Source organism: Cupressus sempervirens, chromosome 8, assembly GCF_028749045.1.
Source record: "Cupressus sempervirens isolate cs-2001-9-10 chromosome 8, ASM2874904v1, whole genome shotgun sequence".
Classification (NCBI taxonomy): domain Eukaryota; kingdom Viridiplantae; phylum Streptophyta; class Pinopsida; order Cupressales; family Cupressaceae; genus Cupressus; species Cupressus sempervirens.
The window spans coordinates 34788515-34809639 of NC_143125.1; the positions used below are offsets into that span (position 1 = coordinate 34788515).

Genomic DNA, 21125 nt, shown 5'->3' on the forward strand with positions numbered 1-21125 from the left:
TAACCATATATCTATGTTTGACTATAACATTTCACATTACAATATCCAACAAATAAAACTACTTTTTTTAATCTAAATTAAACTCCATATATTAAATTTAAATAAATGTTTTGAAGCATAATTTTATAGTAACTTTATACAACTCTAATTAAAATTTAATTAACCATTTTATAATAATCTTATCAAAATATAAATAAAAAGTAAATGTTTTTCCTATTGCGTTGCAACTGCCACTGGCTTATATATACTCTTATATATATTACACTGAGAGTAATCGTTCTCGAGACACCTATTTTTATTTTTATTTTTATAAATCTCAACTGTGATTAAAATAACCTTGAGATTAAATAAAAATATGTGCCTCGAAAACGATTACTCTCAGTGTATAATTAATATATATATATATATATATATATATATATATATATATATATATATATATATATATATATATATAAGCTAGTTATTTAATTTCTTCCTACTTATCAGAATAGGCATAGGCAGGGATTCCAGCGCACCAAGAGCCCTTGTCTGACATATTTTTTGTTTTAAGGTCGAGGGAGGTTTCGGCGGTGTAAAAATTTAAATTAGTTCAATGGCAGCCTACAGAAAATTAGTTCGCTACAGCACAGTAGGTGCAGGCGCAGCTGCCCTTACGTTTGCCTTCTCGCAAACCAACTACACACAAGATATTTTGGGCAATTCCAATGTGGGTCGGATTTTAAATGCCCCACTCGAGGCTTCCCACGCTGCTTGGCAAGGAATTGTTCGCTCGTCTCGTGCAATATATACAGTGAGTATATCCATTCTCCAACACATATGTATGCATCTTGTGTCAGAATTGCCCAATATTAGTTCCATTTGTTTGAAGAGGAAGAGTTGTCAGGTTTGATGCTGATTCAGTGGCTCAGGATTATGATAGTGGATTATGTACTGTATACAGTGGGTAGACTTTTTTGTTTTCAATGCATATGCATTATAAATAATTGTTTGAATTTAGGTGTTTTCTCAAAGAGCACGTTTTATGGATTTTGTAATTTGATACAGTATTATACTGTGTATTGAGTTATGATATTGGATCTTTAACTTTACAAAGTGAAAATGCCTTACCTCTAACATGTATACATTAGATTGTTGTAGTTAAGTTAATTCTATGAAGTCATGATAGTGGACTTCATTCTATACATGGTGAGCATGCCATCATTCAGACATGTGCCTAATGTGTGTATGATTGTCTTAATTCAATTATATCTAGTTAGTTTAGTATAAGCTTCTGGATTTGATTGTGTGCCAATTTTGAACAGTAGCATTTCCAATCACCCTCTGTGATCTATCATCAGGATGCAATAAAGTGCAAGAATAAGGATGATATATGTAGTTATTTTTTTTCCTCCTTGTTTTCCTTCGATGATTGAGAGAATTAGCTAGACCTTGACTACCATGGTGTGTGGATTCAATTCAAAAAGCACTTCTAGAAAACCTTTTTGATAATCCTTGGTTGACGATCTGCCCCTCGTCGGTGGAGTGGCTGTGGTGCAGAAGCACCCAAATAAAGAATGTACATATGTCAATCAGTCACTACTGAGCGTCAGTTCTGCGTGAGCCGACTGGAGGAGTTTATCTTGGGATTTGTACAGGTCCTTGTGGGGTCAGTTTACCCTATTCTATATTGTTTTGGAACAATTTATAAGCCGTTTTGGCAAGAGAAGGATCTAGATCTTTCTGTAAGCCGTTTTGGTCTCGTAGGGTCAGTTTTCCAATGTAATAATCTAGAATGTTCCCTAGACCGTTTTAGCTTGTATAAATGGAGGCTTCGGGTTTAGAGTTGGATAGGTTTTTTTGAGTGAAGTTGCTTTGGATAAAGTTTTTGGATACGAAGGAGAAGAAATCTGTAGGAGAACAAGTGTATATACTATTCATTTGATGAATGAATTATTATTATCTATCTCTTTTTGGTGTTGGTTCCTTTTGTTTTTTGCTTCTGTTGAGTTTATCTCTGCATCATTTTTGGTATCAGAGCTTGGGGAAAGCTTCTAAGGTGCTTGGGAAAAGCTTTCAGCTTCTAAGGCGAATTGGATTTTGTGACAGGTTGAGGAAAGAACCTGTAAGTGTGGCCAAAAGACTAGGTTGAGTGGAGAGAACCTAAATAGGAGACAATGGTCACAAGAGGAGATTTGTCTCATGATCAGAAGATACTATTTGATGCATGGGTTTCATATTGGGATTTTCAAAACAAGAAGAAGGAAGAAGCAAGGAAAAGAGCGGAAGAGAAAAGGAAGAAAAGAGAAGAGGAAGCCAGAATAGATCAAGAGATAAAAGAACGAATGGAATGCCTAACGCAGGAATTGAGAAAGCACGAAGAAAATTCAATGCGACCAAAAGAGGAATTGCAGAAAAATATGGAAAAAGAAAATACAGATCTGGAGCATCAACCAATTCAGATTACAGAAGCCTGTACTGAGACATTGGAAGAGAAGAGTTGTCCATTGAAAGAACAACCTGATCACATTAATGCTGATATACCAGATGAACAGATCAATGCTGACATACCAAATGAACACAGTGATGCAGATATATAGGGTGAGCAACAACATGTTTTTGATGAAACTTATGATACAAAAGTTCTTCAAGATAGAAAAGAGGTTGAAATGGTTGATGAGCATTGTGATGAAACGGTTCATAAACAACTGGATGTGATGGTCCTTAATACAACCAAGAAATGGCATTTGAAGTTAAGAAAGAAGGTCGTCTGGCCTATCAAAAGGATACTAGCAGCAAGGAAGAAGATTTGTGATGAAGCTAAGAGGATAGAGGAGGCTTCAATAGTGATGAATTTGTCTCCAAGCATGGAGATATTGTAGCATAAAGACATAACAAAGGATGCAGCAGTTCCTACAGTAACCCAAATTGGTGAAGTCATATTTAAAGAGGTTCCATCTAATCCATTCATGGTAGGTTTGTAGGAGTTCCATTTGGATGTGGCAAAAGTTTATGCACATATGACAATTGATTTCGACACTGGTCAAGAGTACAAACAGCAAATACCAAAGAATTGGAAGGCACGAAAGAAAAAGGCCAATCCAAGGGACTTGGATTCTATTGTCCTTGGGAGTATGGTGCAAAAGCACCCAAATAAAGAATGTACATATGTCAATCAGTCACTACTGAGCATTAGTTCTGTGCGAGCTGATTGGAGGAGTTTATCTTGGGATTTGTATAGGTCCTTGTGTAGTCGGTTTACCCTATGCTATATTGTTTTGGAACAATCTATAAGCCGTTTTGGCAAGAGATAAGGATCTAGATCTTTCAGTAAGCTGTTTTGGTCTCGTAGGGTCAGTTTTCCTATGTAATAATCTAGAATGTTCCCTAGACCGTTTGAGCTTGTATAAATGGAGTCTTCAGGTTTAGAGTTGGACAGGTTTTTTTGAGTGAAGTTGCTTTGGATAAAGTTTTTGGATATAAAGGAGAAGAAATCTGTAGGAGAACAAGTGTATATATTGTTCATTTGATGAATGAATTAGAAGAATATTATTATCTATCTCTTTCTGGTGCTGGTTCCTTTTTTTTTTGCTTCCGTTGAGTTTATCTCTGCATCAGGCTGGGGTTTGAACACTTACCAATGTCTGTTGTCCAGCAACATTACTTCTGGGCATTTTTAGGGTTTCTATTGACATAGTGTTTTAGGTACTAGATTTGGCAGTATATAATGCGAGCATGCAAAGTGAGTATTGCGTGTATAACGTATAATTTAAGTCTATTCTTGAGGACAAGAAGTTATTACATTTGCTTTCAATTCACTGTTTTTGAACTCAGGATATTGAGATTTGCAACAGTTTCTGCGAGGCTAACAGCATCCAAGCACCGTGTATATAACATCAAAATTTATGTCTATTTAAAGAAGACAATTTATTATATCTGCTTTTATTTTATAACATACAAACTGAAGTCTATTCTTATAGACACGAAGTTATTAGATGTGCTTTTGAGCCATTGTTTTTGAGATCAGGATATTGGGTTTTGTTGTATATTCCGTAAGTGTAATATTATCCAAGCATGTGTGCATTGTGCAAATAACACCCAAATTTAGGTTTAGTAAAAGAGGACAACTTATTATATATTTTAAATATATCTATTATCCTTAGAATTATGATATTGTGAAATAGACAGTGAATATAACACCATAAACATATATAAATTTTTTAATAATTTATAGATCAAGTCTATTTTCAAAGAAAGCAAGTGATTAGATTGGCTGCTGATTATAATATCTTTGGAATTTTGATGTTGGAGATGCAGTTCACTATAAATAGTCTTGACTACAAGTATTCGTTGCGAGGTTATGACCATAAATCAGAAGAGTACTATCAAGTCCAATCTCAGGTAAGATCTACTTATTTTTTATTTTCTTGCATTTTATGGCATTGGGTATTTAATATCTACTATTTATGTGTAAAGATCCCTTCCAATATGAACCAAATTTCCCTGCTCACAAGCTGATTTCTAACTGTCCATGCAAGTTGTTTGCTAATTGTTTGTTCCCGAATCTATTGCTGTTGGTGTAATAATTTGAAGAGATCTTGCATACTTAAAAAATGCATAGAAAACAGAGACATCTCAGATAATTGTACGGTTTTTTTTCTTCTGATAACTGTCCATGCAAGTTGTTTGCTAATTTTTTGTTCCCGATCCTATTGCTTTTGGTGTAATAATTTGAAGAGATATTGCATACTTAAAAAATGCATAGAAAACAGAGATATCTCAGATAACAGGAATGTAGAAAGAGAAACTTTGGATCTGGCTTTTTTTTCCGGGTGAAATTCAAATAGCAGATTTATATTAATAATCAAAGGTCGTACAGGAAATCTTCAGCACTAGTATTGGAAAGTGCTAGTGCAAGTAATTCAGAAAAAAAGAGAGTACAATTTAGCTTCTTGTCTTCGACTAGCAAAGATGTTCCACACCATTTCCATGCAGTATAGAGAGTATACAGACAGAGCTGGAAATCTGCGTCAAGGTGTACAATGTGCCGATGATAACTCTACATGCCCAATCCAATAATCAGCAGTCGACCATCTTTAAAGCAGTCTGCTGGTTCATAAATTCACACCATGTCTTGTTATGGTGATCCATGCCAAGAATGAAACCATATCCTAAATATATAATCCCATATGAGTTGGTTGCACAGGAATCTAAAGTGACGCCTGACACTACACTTCAGTGCCCAGAGATAATCCATGTTATGGTAGGGAGTAGGAAGTCAATATAGTCAACCCTCTTTACATTGTTAACCAGAAATTCATGCCTTTATTAAAGCATTCTACATGCTCAGAGATTAGTTTAGTGCTTTGAAACCAAGATTCATGCACACCAATAAACCCAGAGAGTTTTCACATCCCCTGAAGTCTTGACTCATGCCTATGAGCCCATGGATTATTTATATCAAATGGATGCCAAAATAAGATTTGCCTTTCTGTGAGGAAATAAATACAATAGACAATTTCTTAAAGTTCACCAAGGGCATTCATATAAAAATACCTCATTTCATCCTGATATAATCATTGACCATAATTGTTGGTTCAACCAGGCAACCAATCCACACTCTTTAACTGTTGACTTAACTAGGCAACCAAGCTGCATTCCTTAATCATCAACTCAACCAGGTAAACAAGCTACTCTCACACTATCAAAATAGCAGTACACTCCAATCTCTGCAAAGTTGTCTCAGAACGAGATTTTACAAAATCAGTCCTAATGTGGTTTTTGCCCCAAGTCTACCTCAAGAGTCGATTTGGGTCTCTGTCCAATCGAACAAAACACCAAAGATTCTCATTTTCGCAATTGTGAAGACAAGCTTCCTCTCACAATCCAGTATTTGGCATGCCCTTTTTTCTCGAATTATTCCATTTTGTAGAAATTAAATTGATCTTCTAGAATTTGTCATTTGCAACCAAAATTAACTATTGACTTAACTAGGCAACCAAGCTGCATTCCTTAATCATCAACTCAACCAGGGAACCAAGCTACTCTCATCTATCAAACTAGCAATACACTCCAATCTCTGCAAAGTTGTCTCAGAATGAGACTTCACAAAATTTGCCTTAATGTGATTTTTGCCCCAAGTCCACCTCAAGAGTCGATTTGTGTTTCTGTCCAATTGACCAAGACACCACATATTTTCGTTGCACAATAGTGAAGACAAGCTTCCTCTCACAATCCAGCATTTGGCATGTTCCTTTCTCTCAAAGTATACCATTTTGTAGAAATTTAATGAATCTACTAGAATTTGTCATTTGCAACCAAATTTGGAATATTCTAGAAAATACATTATATATATATATATATATATATTTTTATGTGATAAGTTTCACTCAAATCACTTTTGAATTAATTAACAATTATTAAATATTAGTTGCAAATTGAACTTTAGACAACATAATAGAATAAAAATATTTAATCTTCTCAAGCTTATCAAAAATGGGACATCACATCATTGTCTAGAAAATATTGACATGCACCATTTAGATCTCTGTCAATAATAAAGATCAGGGACCTGGGATATGAATACTGGTAATGAATTATGAACCATAAATGTAGGTGGGGTTCAGACTAATGGCTTTGGGTGGAAAAGAAATTGATTATACATGTACTTTTTACCCATGTGATTAGCTAATTGTTTAGAATCATAGAGGCCAGATTATTTTTGCTACCTATTTAACATAGCAGAGTTTGGTAGCCCGTCTCAGGAGCTAAATTTTGGATCCTTTTTGAATGATTCAGTGGTTCACAAGCTTCTGTGGCATCAAAAACCCTTATAGTTGAGAAGTTGCGATTCAAAAGTGTTTGGATAATTTCAAAGATGAAATGCATTGTGGGTTAGTGACTAAGCAGAGTCAGATAAAGAAGAGATGAAACCTAGTAAGGAAAAACTGTAGATACAGTCTTGATTTAAGCTGAACTCATTCAACATATCTGTCCACATACAAACTCATCATGATGGAAAATCAGCACACTTGACTGTCTTGGATGTCAATGAGTTTTTGCCATTCAAAACAAAAGACTTATTTGGGGATTTTACATGGAAGATGCTCCTTTGTCTATTGTTAGCTCATATATTTGTCCTCTAGCATAAATATACCCTTTTTGGTTGATCTAAGACACCTATTGGAGATCTTTGGAAAAAATTGAGTTCTTTAACAAGATATACTTTGGTGATAGTACATATAAAAGTTCACTTGAAAATGCAATGCAGTAATGCTAGTCTTTGGGTTATTGGCAGTTGAAGGTAAGAAGTCCATTGCTCTTTTTGAGATTGTGTGATTGTATGAATTTACTAAGTGAAAGTGGTGTTCTTAGTGACCTTTGTGAGGAGAGCAGCTTATAAGGCTAATTTTGATAGTGGATTCTCGCTCGAATTTTCACTCAAGTGGATTTTTCCATAGTAAGTCTCTTTCTTTTTTAAGCCTATGTCGATTTTACGCTAGCACAAGCTTGTTTTTATTAGTGTATTTCTAGAGTAAAAAGATGTGAGTATGTTCTATTTTCCAATAAATAGTGTGATGTTTTGGAAATCACTCATATAAGTATAATAACATCATAATTCACATCCTTTTATGCTGTGCAATAGAGAGTTGACAACAAGACTATAAATGAAATGTTTCTATTGGTGAATCAATGCAATGGCCTATCTGTGCTGTTTTATGGATCAGTAGCAACAGCAAAAGTATCCGATAAAATTAGAAGACTTCTATGAAGTACCATTCTGTATGTTTGCATCCCCTTCTATTTTCAACTTTATATTATGTTCATCGATATTTTTTTAAATCAAACATGTCAAATAGAATAGAATAGAATTGTATCGATTAAGGATCTCATAGTTGAGATCATAGTTGGCATAATCACTGAAATATCAGTGAGTTTCTACTAATTGCTGAGTTTTTGGGACCGACGAGTTTTTCCCAGATTTAATTGTGTCTTGGGTAGAGAAAAAATCGCAGAGTTTTTGTGAAAAAATCACCAATTAGTTGTTGAGTTTTTGCAAAAAATGGGCGAGTTTTTCAGAAAAACTTAAAATTTTATTTATTTATTTATTTATTATTATTATTTTTGTTAAAAACAAAAGGCAAAAAACCTATATAAATTATATAAAGCAGATAATTACAGTATGCTAGTAGAGTTGGGAAGAGGAAGATGTGATTGTAATGATGTATTTACTTCTAGTTTGACACAAACTATTTACTATTATGCTTCCCGCCATCAGCATTCCGCATGAGAATGCGATTTTGTACCCACTATGTGATTTTTTTTATATATATATATATCTAAACTTTGCTTGTTTCTTTTATGTTCTCTTTAATTAACTCATTACATGCATCTTCTCATTGATTTTTTGCAAAAACAATGTATTTTTAATTAAATTTAAGTGATTTTTTATGTTCCTGAGTTTTTTTTGAAAAACTGGCCGATTTTTTCGAATAAACTTTTTGGGGCTTGGTGAGTTGCTGCCGAGTGAGTTTTCCCACTATGGAACTTGAGATCATCTCATTATGCCATCAATCGTATTTGGGTGCATGTTAATAATTGAAAATAAAGATCAAATTAATGAATCTGTATGCATGGCTTAATTTTCCCCCAACCACCAGGTGTTGGATGCCAATTTTGGCACCCAAGGTTAGTTTTCAACAGTATGACGAGTAAGAACATCAGATTGCTTGGAAAATCTAGAAAAGGACCATTATACAACTGTAAGTGCAATATTTTGCACATGAATCATAGGCTCTAGTAGACTTACAAGAAAAATTACACTCCCTATCAATTCAATGGGATAGCAAAGGTAGATTATTACCCTCTAGGTGGAGGACACTACTTCTGAGTTGGTTTCTATTTGCAGTTCCATGGTCAATGCAAAGTTGCAAACACATTTCTGCAATCCAGTTAGGTGCAAAAACTAATATCCTCCGATGTGGTTACTCTTTCAAAACTGCTAGCCATGAATTCAGGAAAATCGTCTTTTACTAGGCTTAATACAAATAGCCATATGCTACTTATCCTTCACATGCATGTCTCTTGCACTGTTAACAATCTGTAAACTCTACAAAACCAAATTATTCCTTTTGTTCTCTCATTGATCTTGGTCTCGTTCTCCTTTGAATGCAACCCTACCCATGACTTTGGCCAATCTAGTGAGAAGAGTCCTTGCCACAAACACTTGCTAACTTTCCTCACTAAAATCTAGTGTTTTTTCTTCAAAAAAAAAAGCAAGGGCCCATATAGGAAATATGAATGATTTTCCTCGAGGTATATTGAATTTGATAGAAGCCAAGAAATGAAAATTGCTCCTTTCAACAATTGATCTCCCTTCTCTTTGGGTACAGCTAAGAGCAAAAGTTCTATGTTACATCAAGTTTTAAGAAAGCGAAGGATGAGGGGACACATTTTTGGTATAATTTTCCTACAACTTCCTACAACTGTCTGACAATTGTAATTACATTGCCACAACAACCCAAAACATAAAGTATAATCAACGACTAAACTATAGCTAACAGTGATTATTTTTTGGGGTGGTAGGAGATGACTTTTAAAAGTAGAGGAAATTAAAAAATATTAGAAATTACAAACATTTATATGATAACATGGATAAGCATTCACCATATATAAGAAAAGACCATTATGAATTTGTAGAGATATTATGCCTTGTTACTGTGTGGTGGTGGAATAGGGAGTGTAAGGACCCAGTAGGCTGAAGTAGGAATCAAGCCTATTCACATGCAACCACATTGAAGGATAAAAACAATTGGCTCAATATTAAATCTACTGAAAAGAGCTGGGCAAACATTGGGTGGGAGTTATCCTTCTTTTGTGTGGATTGAAATGAATTGATTGATACAACAAGAGCTTGGTAAAAGGTGTGAAATTGCACTCTCATCAACATAAGCAGAGAGCTACAGGTCTGATTAATCAGTACTGGATATGGAAAGTAAGATCAGAGAGAAACCTGTCAGTAAAATTCAGGCTCAAAATGGTAGGATTAGCGCAGTAGGTGACACAGTCGTAGTGAAGTCTAAAGATGATATGCTCTTACGGATCTTGAATCAGGAAGTTGCTTTAATGCTTCCTTTGAAAAATCTCAAAAAAAATGTTGGACTGATTGACTAACTGGAGACTATGTCAATAATTGACAGTGTCCCAGTCACTTTTTCAACATTTGAATCTTGTCTTAGTCTGCACTTCACTCTTGGATCTGGATCTACAGCACTTCACTCTTGTATCCGAGAAACTGTACACAGGAGGGACAAAATTGGCGTTTGTGTTTTATAGGGGATTGCCTAAGTCAAGCACTGGGGATTCAACCTTCCCTACAACATGATGATTAGGAGATAAGCTTAATCTGGAGTACAATGCTGAATATCACAAGATTATACCTCAAGCTCGATGATGTTGATGAATTTTAATGCTCTTCGAGTAAGATCTTTAAATGTTGATGCAACAACATGACACCTTCAAACAAGATCAACCATAAAATCTCCTTGACGTGTTGCTTAGTGCGACTTGCTGCTCATGACTGCTCAGATCTGAAGAAATCTGCTAACGACGCTTGCTCTAGCAAGTGCTTAGAATGCTTGAGGATGTACACGAAATCGAATGAGGAAAGGATTCTATTATATAGGGTTCCCAAGGTATTTCTCAAATTAGGCCAACCTCCAATGGTCATATTCAAATAGTGAGATTAACTATGAATTGACAAGAACCAACATATTATCATATTCAAGTTGTGGCCGAATTTGGAGGGAGCACCATAGTGTACCCAGAAAGGGCTGGATGAGTGGCAAATGGAACATTCATGGCTGAGGACATAGGATTTATCTCCTTACTAGCATACAACAGTTTGGCAGGTAAGGGGCTAGAAATAGGCTTGGAAAGAGCAATGAGGAGACACACTAAGGCAAGGGCACAAAGGGTTCAACTTACAGCTATTTGACAGAGAGAGAGAGAGAGAGAGAGAGAGATAACCATGTGGGCCAACCTTCACTTCAGATGCTATAATGGAAATGTATCTATTCTGTTAAAATCGTTCAGTTCAGATGCTATAATCAAAATGTATCTAGTCTGTTAAAATCGTTCACCTACTTCACACCCAGACCTCGATGCAGTTTACCACTTAAAAGAACATTCAAAGTGATGAGGAGATGACCAGTTGACTTAATTCAGACTAGTCGTATATGTTTTATCAATTGTCTATTTTGGCTTACTATTTCTGAGAGAGAGAGAGAGAGAGAGAGAGAGAGAGAGAGATGGTCCCCTTTTCTAACCATGCGGTCCAACCTTCAGTTCAGATGCTATAATGAAAATGTATCTATTCTGTTAAAATTGTTGACCTACTTCCCAGAGCTGGATGCAGTTTACCACTTAAAGAGCAATCAAAGTGATGAGGAGACGAGCAGTTCACTTAATTCAGACTAGTCGTATATGTTTTATCAATTGTTTATTTTTGCTTAGTATCAATTCTGAAGATTTATTTCCTTGTTTTAAGATGATCAAATATCTGTTTAAATGGAAGAACCTCTATGCTGCACATATTGATATTGTCAGATTGAAGTACCTTCCTTCCTGGCATATACTAGAGCTGATATTTGTTTCCAGGTTCATCTTCGTGCAGCTAAGAGACTTTTAAAGCTTTGTGAGGCAAATAAAGGTTTCTACCTCAAAGCTGGCCAGTTTGTTGCATCCATGCAACATGTGCCCAAAGAATATACTTCAACACTTTCAACATTACAGGACCAGGTATCAGGGCTAAGTTTCTGCATATTTCTCTATCTCTTCTTATATTTTATTCTTTCGTGGTTCATGCTTGAGATAAAAGTAAATATATCGCATTATATGCTGTCATCTAATTGCAATTTTTGTTCCATAGGCAATACCCTGTCAAATAGAAGCCATAAAGCATGTATTTGTTGATAATTTTGGCAAAGATCTCTCTGAAATGTAAGCTCCTCTTTTTTAGCTATTTTTGACTTATGAATTCCTTGGTAAGAAAGAGACATACTTGTATTGCCTGTTGTATAATTTCCATGTTGTATAGAGTGTTTCTTGGTGAAAGAAATGAGGAAAGGTAAATAGAAATTGCAGATTTATTTTCAGATAACAAAAAGTAAATTTAGTTTTCAGTGGCAACCTTGGAAATATTTTGCATTTTGCTCTTTTCTAGATAATTCTTTATTTCAGGCACTTTCACAATGATATTAACTATGTTTATAAACATAAGAAGATTCCAATACATTACAAATTGTTTGAAATTTATGTTCAACAGTTCCAACTTTTTAAATGAATGATGTAGGAGCATCCTTAAGAGACCAAAATCATCCTTCAGATTGACGTGCAGACAGAAGGATGGTTTTTTATAGTATAGATTAGATTGAATAAATGCATAATATGCAACTGTCCTTTCGTAGTTTATGGTTTTGCTATATGAGCAGGTTCATGCAAAATCATTATGTATTAACCCTCTTCAAATCTGCCCTCAAAAATGCTGATGAAAGCTCAAGGAATTTCATCAAACAATTCACATGCAAGGGACGTATGACTGATATAGTATTTCAGCTAGCTTCAAATGACCTTTTTACAATTTGCATCAATGAAAATTTTGTGCTAGAAGATTACAATGGACTACACAAATGACCTAATATGAGTGTGCTACTAAATTTGACAATATTCAGTGCATATATATGATCTAAGCATGAGAAATGAACACCTACAACCAACTGACATTTTTACAAACAGTTGGTATGCAGACTAACTAGCTGATAAATAATGATATTAAATTGCTTAAATGACACCAACAACTATTATCTTCTTAATTGCAATGAAAATTACAATGCTCATGAAATATGGCCAAGACTTTGGCATTTACATGGATTACAAAATGATAATGTTGGTATAATGCACACTTACAGCTGAAAGCTTATAACACCCTAAAAACAATACTAACAAAAGAACCTGGTTGTAGATGGTTGAAAATAATTTCCTTCTATGCTGCCCCTTCTGCTTTGCTTTTTTCGAACTGCTTTTTTGGCCTGCTTTTTCGTACTTGCTTTTTCAGCCTGCTTTTTCGGTTCTGCTTTTTGAACTGCTTTTACGGATTGCTTTTTCCGCCTACTTTTTCGGTTCTGCTTTTTTTGGGCTGCTTTTTCGTATCTGCTTTTTTCAGACTGCTACCATGTTGAATCTCAAGACCATATCTTTCAATGGCGTCAAGATTTCCAGCTTGAAGGGATTTTGTCTTTCAAACTATTGAGATATAATCTCCAGAAAATTCTCCAATTTCTTTGATATTTCCAAGTCTGAATAAATGAGAGCTATCCTCTTCCTTTTAATCCCTTCCTCACTTGCTCCACGCTTCCGTCTTGCCAATGTGGGATAATACATGACTTTTAATATTACTTCTTTTTTTCTTTTTACAAAGTCCATGTATGTACTCAAAAGGGGGACTCTTGATTTTTATAAAGTGACTTTATGAAACATTATAATATTTAATTTAAATAGTCACTTTACCGTTGTAACTTCAAACATTAAAATAATATACCAAATAAACTCGAAATCCCACATATAATAGCTCATTAGAAAGAGCCCAACAAAACGCATCTCATCCTGTCACTGAAAATTGAAGGCACTGCATCCCCCTATTGGCTTACTAAAAATAGTAAGTCTTCCTGACAACCCAATAAATGAACTCCGTTTGGCCTGTAATTAAATTTGACTAGGCCAAATAACCTCAGGATCCCTTTTGAAGTCTTGGTTAGCCCTCGGGACCATACAAGAATGGGCTAACGACAACATACCTCCAAACTGGCTAAGTGGGGGACATTACACATTAGGCATGAGAGTAATGGAACTTGAGGGACTTCTGGTTCAAGAGATTGAATAATAAGGTTAGCCCATATGCCAATGAGAATAAAGGAAGTATGTATTTACAAATACCTTTGGAACTTAGACCAATAAGCTAGCTGAGGTGTTTTATATTTGAAATACATGTGTGAGGTGGTCTGCACTAGTCGAAAGCATGAGAATCATAGGACAATTGGGGAAGATAAACAAAGTATTTGGAAAGGAATTTTTGTGCGCCTTTCTGCTTTATGCTGACTTTTGCATTCAACTTGCTGTTCTCCATTGTTATGACATGCTGTGGCTGACAGGAAAGCACAGATATATTAGATTGGTGAGTGAGGATGAATTAAGGACAAAGTAGAAGAACAATTGAATTATATAGGAAGATCAAAAAAATGAACAGAAGGCAGAAAGGCCCAGCATTTGACAAACAGGATTGAGAGGTTTGCTAATTTGCTGAATCTTGAATGCAGTGCCTTTAGTTCCAGGCGGCCTGAGATCTAAAACCCTTCTTGCAGCTAATTTAGGATGAAGGCAATCTGGTGGAAAGTCCCAACAAAAACTATACAGTACAACTACCTGGTGTTTACAAAGCCTCCTTCTTGCATTCGCAAAATAAAACACCTTTTCTTTATAAGGAAGATTAATTCTTTGATTTTTCTATAGCATCTTCTTTTATTTTTCCTATCTTTCTTTACTTTAATTTCCCTTGTGTCTTTTATAATTCTTTCCAACATTAGCTTTTAGACCAATCAATTTTTTCTTTTTCTTTTTCCATTTCTTTTCTTCTTCATTTCAATCCTTTTGACTTTTAATTTTTTAAATTCCCTGATTTTTTATTTTTCAAAATGGCATAACTTTCAGCTTTTCTTTTTCTTGTGGCCCCTTGCATCCTTGTTCCACCGTTGTATATTTCCCTTTAAATTTTTCATTTCTCCGCATATCTTTTTTCTTAATTTTTATAGCCTGTCTTCTTTCTTCCCTTCTCCAACTTTTTGCTTCTTCCAAGATTCTTCATTTTATCCCTTTTTCTTCATTGCTGCCGACCTTGACTTTAGATGCATACTGCCATATGCAGGCTCTTGGAGGCATCTTGTAACACTTGTTTTTGCAGCATTCAAGGTCGAATATTATGTCGATTAAGAGTGCTCATCCCATACCCTTATAACTGCTGTCCACATATCAGTCACTATACTTTTGGCACCATACCACTTTGTCTCCATTCACCAATGGGGGGCTGGCTGGATTTGGTATTACTTTCCATAGTGCATTGGAGGTGGGACGGTACACGGCTTCTCTCTCTTTGACAGCACACTTTTGGAGGATGTGATCAATTTGTCCATCCCCTTCTGTGATGCATAGGTCATCTGTTTTTATAACTGTATTTAGGTGTGGTCCGAGATTGGCACCTTATTTTTCAAGGTCAATTTCCTCCTTCAGATCTCCCTCTCGAACTTCTCCCTTTTCTGCTTGTTCCATCTTGCATTTTTCTTTGTCCTCCTTATCAATATCATAGGTCACATATCCTTCTCCTCTTCCCTTGTAGGGTGTCGTCCACTTCCAGTAGCCATTTATTCTCACCCATAATGCTAGTGGGCCAAATAGGGCATTTGTGAGATGTTTATGTACGCAGGGGATGACAACACCTTTGATATGTTTCCTCGCTAGTTACTCCTTGGGTACCATCATGGGTTTGGCCTAGTTTAGGTTTGGTTTGTATGGCTTCTCTGTGATAATTGGATCTTCTTCAATCTCTTCATTGCATCCAATTGTCCAATCTCCTTTGGTTGCATACCCCAGTATATTAATTGTTGTTTTTGGCCTCTCTTTCTCTCTCTCTCTCTATATATATATAGTTTGAGTTTTGAGTTGTTCAATGGATCTTTGATAGGATTGTCATCCAATGTTCATAGCTCAACTGCACCATTCAATCCCACTTCCCTGACTTTATATGGTCCCTACTAACAAACTCGAGACTTCCTAGGTTGAAGTTTGTTACAACTGTTGTACTTGAGTACTATCTTGGTCAAAAGTTCATCTACTGAAGATGCTCCTCGGGTACCATCGTCGGTTTAGGACTGTTCTGTATGAATCCTTTGTGATAATTGGATCTTCTTCAATATCTTCATTGTGTCCAATTGTCTTGTCTCCATTGCATACCCCAGTATATTAATTTCTATTTCTGGCATTTCTCTCTCTTTCTTTCTTTATATATTTTGAGTTTTGAGTTGTTCACTGGATCTCTGATAGGATTTTCATCCAATCTTAATAGTTTAACTGACATCTACTGAAGATGCTCCTTGGGTACCATCATCGGTTTAGGACTGGTCTGTATGGATCCTTTGTGATAGTTGGATCTTCTTCAATATCTTCATTGTGTCCAATTGTCCTGTCTCCGTTGCATACCCCAGTATATTAATTTCTATTTCTCGCCTTTCTGTCTCTTTCTCTCTTTATATATTTTGAGTTTCGAGTTGTTCACTGAATCGCTGATAGGATTATCATCCAATGTCAATAGTTTAACTGAACCATTCATTCTCATTTCCCTGACTTTATATGGTCCCTGCTAACAAACTCAGAACTTCTAGGTCAAAGTTCATGATGGCTGTTGTAGTATACTAATTGTCTTGATGAAAAGTTCATTTGTTGGAGATGCTTGTTGTGCCAAAGCTTCCTTCTCTGCTGGGCCATCTCCATTGCATTGTGCCATCATACACTTTTCAACTGACTTCATGAGAGTAAACAAACGCTCCTTTAAGCTCTTAACGTCCTCGAGCTGGTTTTCTATTGCGATTCTCAGGCTTGGTATTGTTAAACAGGCTGAATAACTAGAAGGGGGAGGGGGTGAATCAGTTATTCACAAACACTTTCTTAAATTTTTTCTTAACAGGTAAATACTTAGTGCAATTAGAAACATATAACAGATATAAACATGAAAGCACAAAATCATCAACACAATGAACACTAGAGTTTATGTGGAAACCCAACTAGAAAAAGCCATAGAGAAGCTAAGTCTCATGAAATGAAAGGTGACATTAGTTAGGGTGATTTTTTACAAGAGCTTCTGTTGGTTTTGCTCACAACAGGTTGGCTCACTGTCAATTGGACTAACTACCCTTAGACAAAAGATGTATTACAAAATGTTTCACTGACAAATTGTGAAGTGATAGAATTGTATCTGACTATGCATGAAACAATTCCAGCTGATAGCACATTGATCACCAACAACAGGGAGCTGATACAAACCTGTCAACATATACCAAAACTCTTCAAAACAGTATATTAGACCTTTTCTCTGAACCACAACAATTTGTTGTTTCACTTTATTCTGCTTACACATTGCTGCCAGATATACCAAAACAAACTCGAACCACATCACATACAATTTGCTGTTTCTAGTGTGCACATACATTCGCGTGCTTCATGAAATCATACATCAGACACACAAAGGAACTCTTTGTTTATATCTACATTTGATAAGGTAGCTACCCATGCTGGCCAAGCCATAGTATATGTCGGCCACACAACAAAAGATATTACAATTATATTTAACACACTACCAACGAACCTAAATCTGGGACCTACTTGAGAGTTCTTTACAACATGCTACTACAAAACTTAAATATAGGCCACACTTGAGATACATATGCTTCATGTCGCATTTGCCCAAATATAAGGGAATTGTCGGAACACCGCAACCAAGTCCATGACTTGATTAACAAAATATCTGAATCAACTAATAGATAAAACTCTATGTTGCCGGATTTGTCCCCTGCTGCCCGGATTCGGCTCCAGGTCCGCACGGGTCCGGATTCATCCCTGGGTTCGCTGCAGGTCCAGGCAGGGTCCTTAGTTTTGACTGTGGATTCGTCCGGGTCCTTGCTGGAGCGAACCCAGACGAACCCACAGCGAACCTGGGGCTAAAACAACTTTAAAGAGTGTTTTTTTAATTGTTTTCTTATGTAACTCTCAAAGGAACTTAATAAAAAACATTTCACTTATCTAATCCCTTATGTCAAGGAGGAGGATGATGATATAGCAGCATATGGGACTAGTGGAACCAGTTTGCGTTCCAATGATGAAGAGCTAGATATAGTTTCAGTTGGGGATGAAGCCATTGATCCCTCATTTTATGATGATCCATTTGACCCTTGAAGGGCATTCGATACTATGATTATTGATAAACTACTAAACATTTGTCGTCTATCATTATGTTTCAAACTTTATTATTTGATGAGCTAGTCTTTGTTTTGCAATTTAGTAATTCAATGTATTATTTGATGAACTAGTCTATGTTTTGCAATTTAGTAATTCAATGTATAATTTTCTTTACAATCATGAAGAAAGATTAATGAGTGAGTATTTAATGTTTTTAGATTCAGGTAAAAATAGGTTTTGAAGGGACCTGAAACCCTTTGGCATTTGGCATTGATCAATGATCAAGCAACAATTGATCATATTGTGAAATGACTTTGTTTTGCAACTATGCATGTTTCTCTTCTATATATATATATATATATATATATATATATATATATATATATATACACACTCACGAACCCACCCACGAACCCAAATGGGGAAATTTTTTTTTGCCCGAACCCAAACCCAAACCTGTCTCCGAACCCGAATCAGCAACTTAGATAAAACTAGATGAGTTTGGAACAAGATATAACCTCTTTACCAAAACTTGTGATAAACTACTAGAATGTCTAGTTAGTAGGAATGCCTAGACGAACTTTGTGAGCACAAGATTCAATAGGTACCAACAAAAATTGCACTCACCAAAACATGCAAATGTGCTAGAAGATGTATTCCATTTGTAGAAGCAAGTACATCTGACACCATACATCAAAACTGCATGTCCAAAATCTATTCTATGAACAAAACCGAAATCTTGATGTCATACTGACAATTTGCAATCCTTCAGCAAATACCACCAACAATCGACCGATGTCCCCTGTAATGTGCCGTGCTAGCAATACACGATGAGCAAATTGTTTGGTACTAATAGCAGTTTGTGTTCTTGAATGGGGTCCATACGGTACGGAGTGAAGGCCGTATAATGGCAGGATGAGGGATGTCGTATGGTGAGGTTATGATAGTGGGGTGTGAAGGTACAGTGGCAACAATTTGGAGGCCGTACAATGTCCATGGGGAGGCCCTACGGTGTGAATAGGGAGGGCCATATGGTGGCTTAAAGAGGGCCGTACGGTGGTCTATGATGGCGTATGGTGGTGAGGGAGGTTTGGTGTATGAGTATGGTAAGCCGTACAACAGACAGATGAAGGATGGGAGGGGAAGTACAGTGGTGTGGGTAGATGGTAAGAATGACGGTCATACAAGCAATGAGGAATCTGTACGGAAATGTCGGGAAGCCACATGATTAAGTATCTGCGCCACACGGTGAATGCAATTTTGTTCCTACATAAATAGATCTAGACACAATAATAGAAAACTTGAATACAAATAATCCTTCAATTGATATAAGCCAAAAGATGATGTTTTAGTTTGCTAGATCCAGTGAAGTATTACAGGCAACAGAATAGGGTGAGGGTTGAATCCCACTGAAATCGTAAATAACCAAGTAGGGAAGTTCTTCCACTTTTGAAATGGTGAACAACAAAGAATCCCAACAGGAATTCACAGTACAAAGAAATAATCCGAATTGCATGCCTAAGGACTACCTACAAGCCATACTTAAATACCTGTCGGGAAAACTTTCGGAGGGTGTACAAAGATTGTCGACAACGACACAAATTACGGAAATAAAATAAAATTGGGTCCGATATATATTAAATCAATCGGCCCATTAACAATAGTTTGATAAATGATTTATTTTATAATGGGAACGTTACATCGCCAACAACCAATTGATACTACTAATTAACCAATATGGAAGTTTTGAAATCAATGACAATAATGCCAGCATCTCAATATGTCTAACAAGTACCGTGTACTCTGTTTGTACCATGATCTCTTGCCTGTGCATTAGCTAGAAGGGTGTGTACCCTATTGCCACCTTGTATATGGTATGGTATGCCCATTGCACCATAGAGGGCCTCTCTTCCCAATCGACACTAGTGCTTTGTTTGTTGACTCAGCTTGCTAACTCGCCCTCTGGTAGTATGGTCTTGATATGCTGTGGAATATCCCAAACTCTGTTGTCATTATTTGGATTACTAGGTTCACAAAATGTACCTCTTAGTTGCTTGTGATTTGAATTGGATGACAATTTGTTCGTACAAGGATCTCACTACATTGAGTGCAGTGTTGTCTAGCAGTAGCCTTGCCTCTGCCCATTTCATGAGGTACTCCATGACCACCATTATGTACCAGTAGTGGTGCATGTTGCTTACCTTTGGTGGCACCACAAAATCAAGACTCTCCATCTCTTGAATGATTCATGTAGTTGTGAGGGGATCAAAGGCATGTAATCCTATTTTAATGGTTTGCCAATTCTCTACCCAATATCCACTCTTAGGCATTCATTTGCAAGCTCAGCCACTATAGTCTTGCCAATAGTACCTTGTGTGTTGTGGCATCCAACTCCATGTGGTGTTCGACTAATCCTTCGTGCAACTTTAGCACCCTAGTTGTTTCTTCCTAGATTACACATCTTCAAAGGACTTGGTCGGCATCTTAACAACAATCAATTGATGAGTTGAAAGGTCTAGCTTTTTAGGGTTAATTTCCTCCTTTCACTTGGTGACATTTCTTGAGGGAATGTGGAAGTGGATTGGTATTGGTCGATGTTTTTTGTACCAGGAAGTTAGAGCTGCAACTTGGGATAGGTGGGCATCTGAGAAGTGCTCATTTACTCTTGGTGACTCACTTGATGTGATACTCGGGAGTTTGTCTGTGATAACATGGCTCTTCCCTGGCCATGCCACAATATTGAAGGTGGGCTCTTGGAGTAAAAATAGCCACCTAGTCACCCTTCCCTGCACTATTGGTTTGCTTACTAGGTACATCAATGCTTGATGGTCCATATAAAATGTGAGGGTGTGGTGAGTGGGTAATGCCAAAACTTTTGTATGCAGTATACCACGCCAAGTGCTTCACTCTCTATTGTGCTATAATTTCTCTTGGCCCTCAAAAGCAACTAGCTGGCAAAGAATATGGGATGATCAATTTGCCTTGCATTAACTTGTGCTAGTGTGGCGCCAACGACATAGTTCGAAGTGACCACGTATGGATAGAGTCCTAGTCTGGACCTTAGATCCTCTTGTTTTGCTCCCTACATG

The 21125-nt window shown here is 36.4% G+C and overlaps 1 protein-coding gene across 3 annotated transcripts in view; it reads left to right on the plus strand.

The window, feature by feature from the left end:
- The first annotated feature begins 477 nt into the window (after positions 1–477).
- The window catches only part of LOC149541455 (Protein kinase superfamily protein), a 144622-nt gene continuing 123974 nt past the window's right edge, over positions 478–21125 (plus strand). For 2 of the 3 annotated variants that reach the window (XM_089796712.1, XM_089796713.1), the window contains exons 1-4: positions 478–793; positions 4297–4380; positions 11638–11778; positions 11909–11979. In XM_089796712.1, coding sequence (XP_089652838.1) covers positions 596–793; positions 4297–4380; positions 11638–11778; positions 11909–11979 — 494 coding nt within the window. In that variant the 5' untranslated portion in view covers positions 478–595. The remainder of the gene's footprint in view (positions 794–4296; positions 4381–11637; positions 11779–11908; positions 11980–21125) is intronic. The other variant, XM_089796714.1, reaches the window with a different exon arrangement.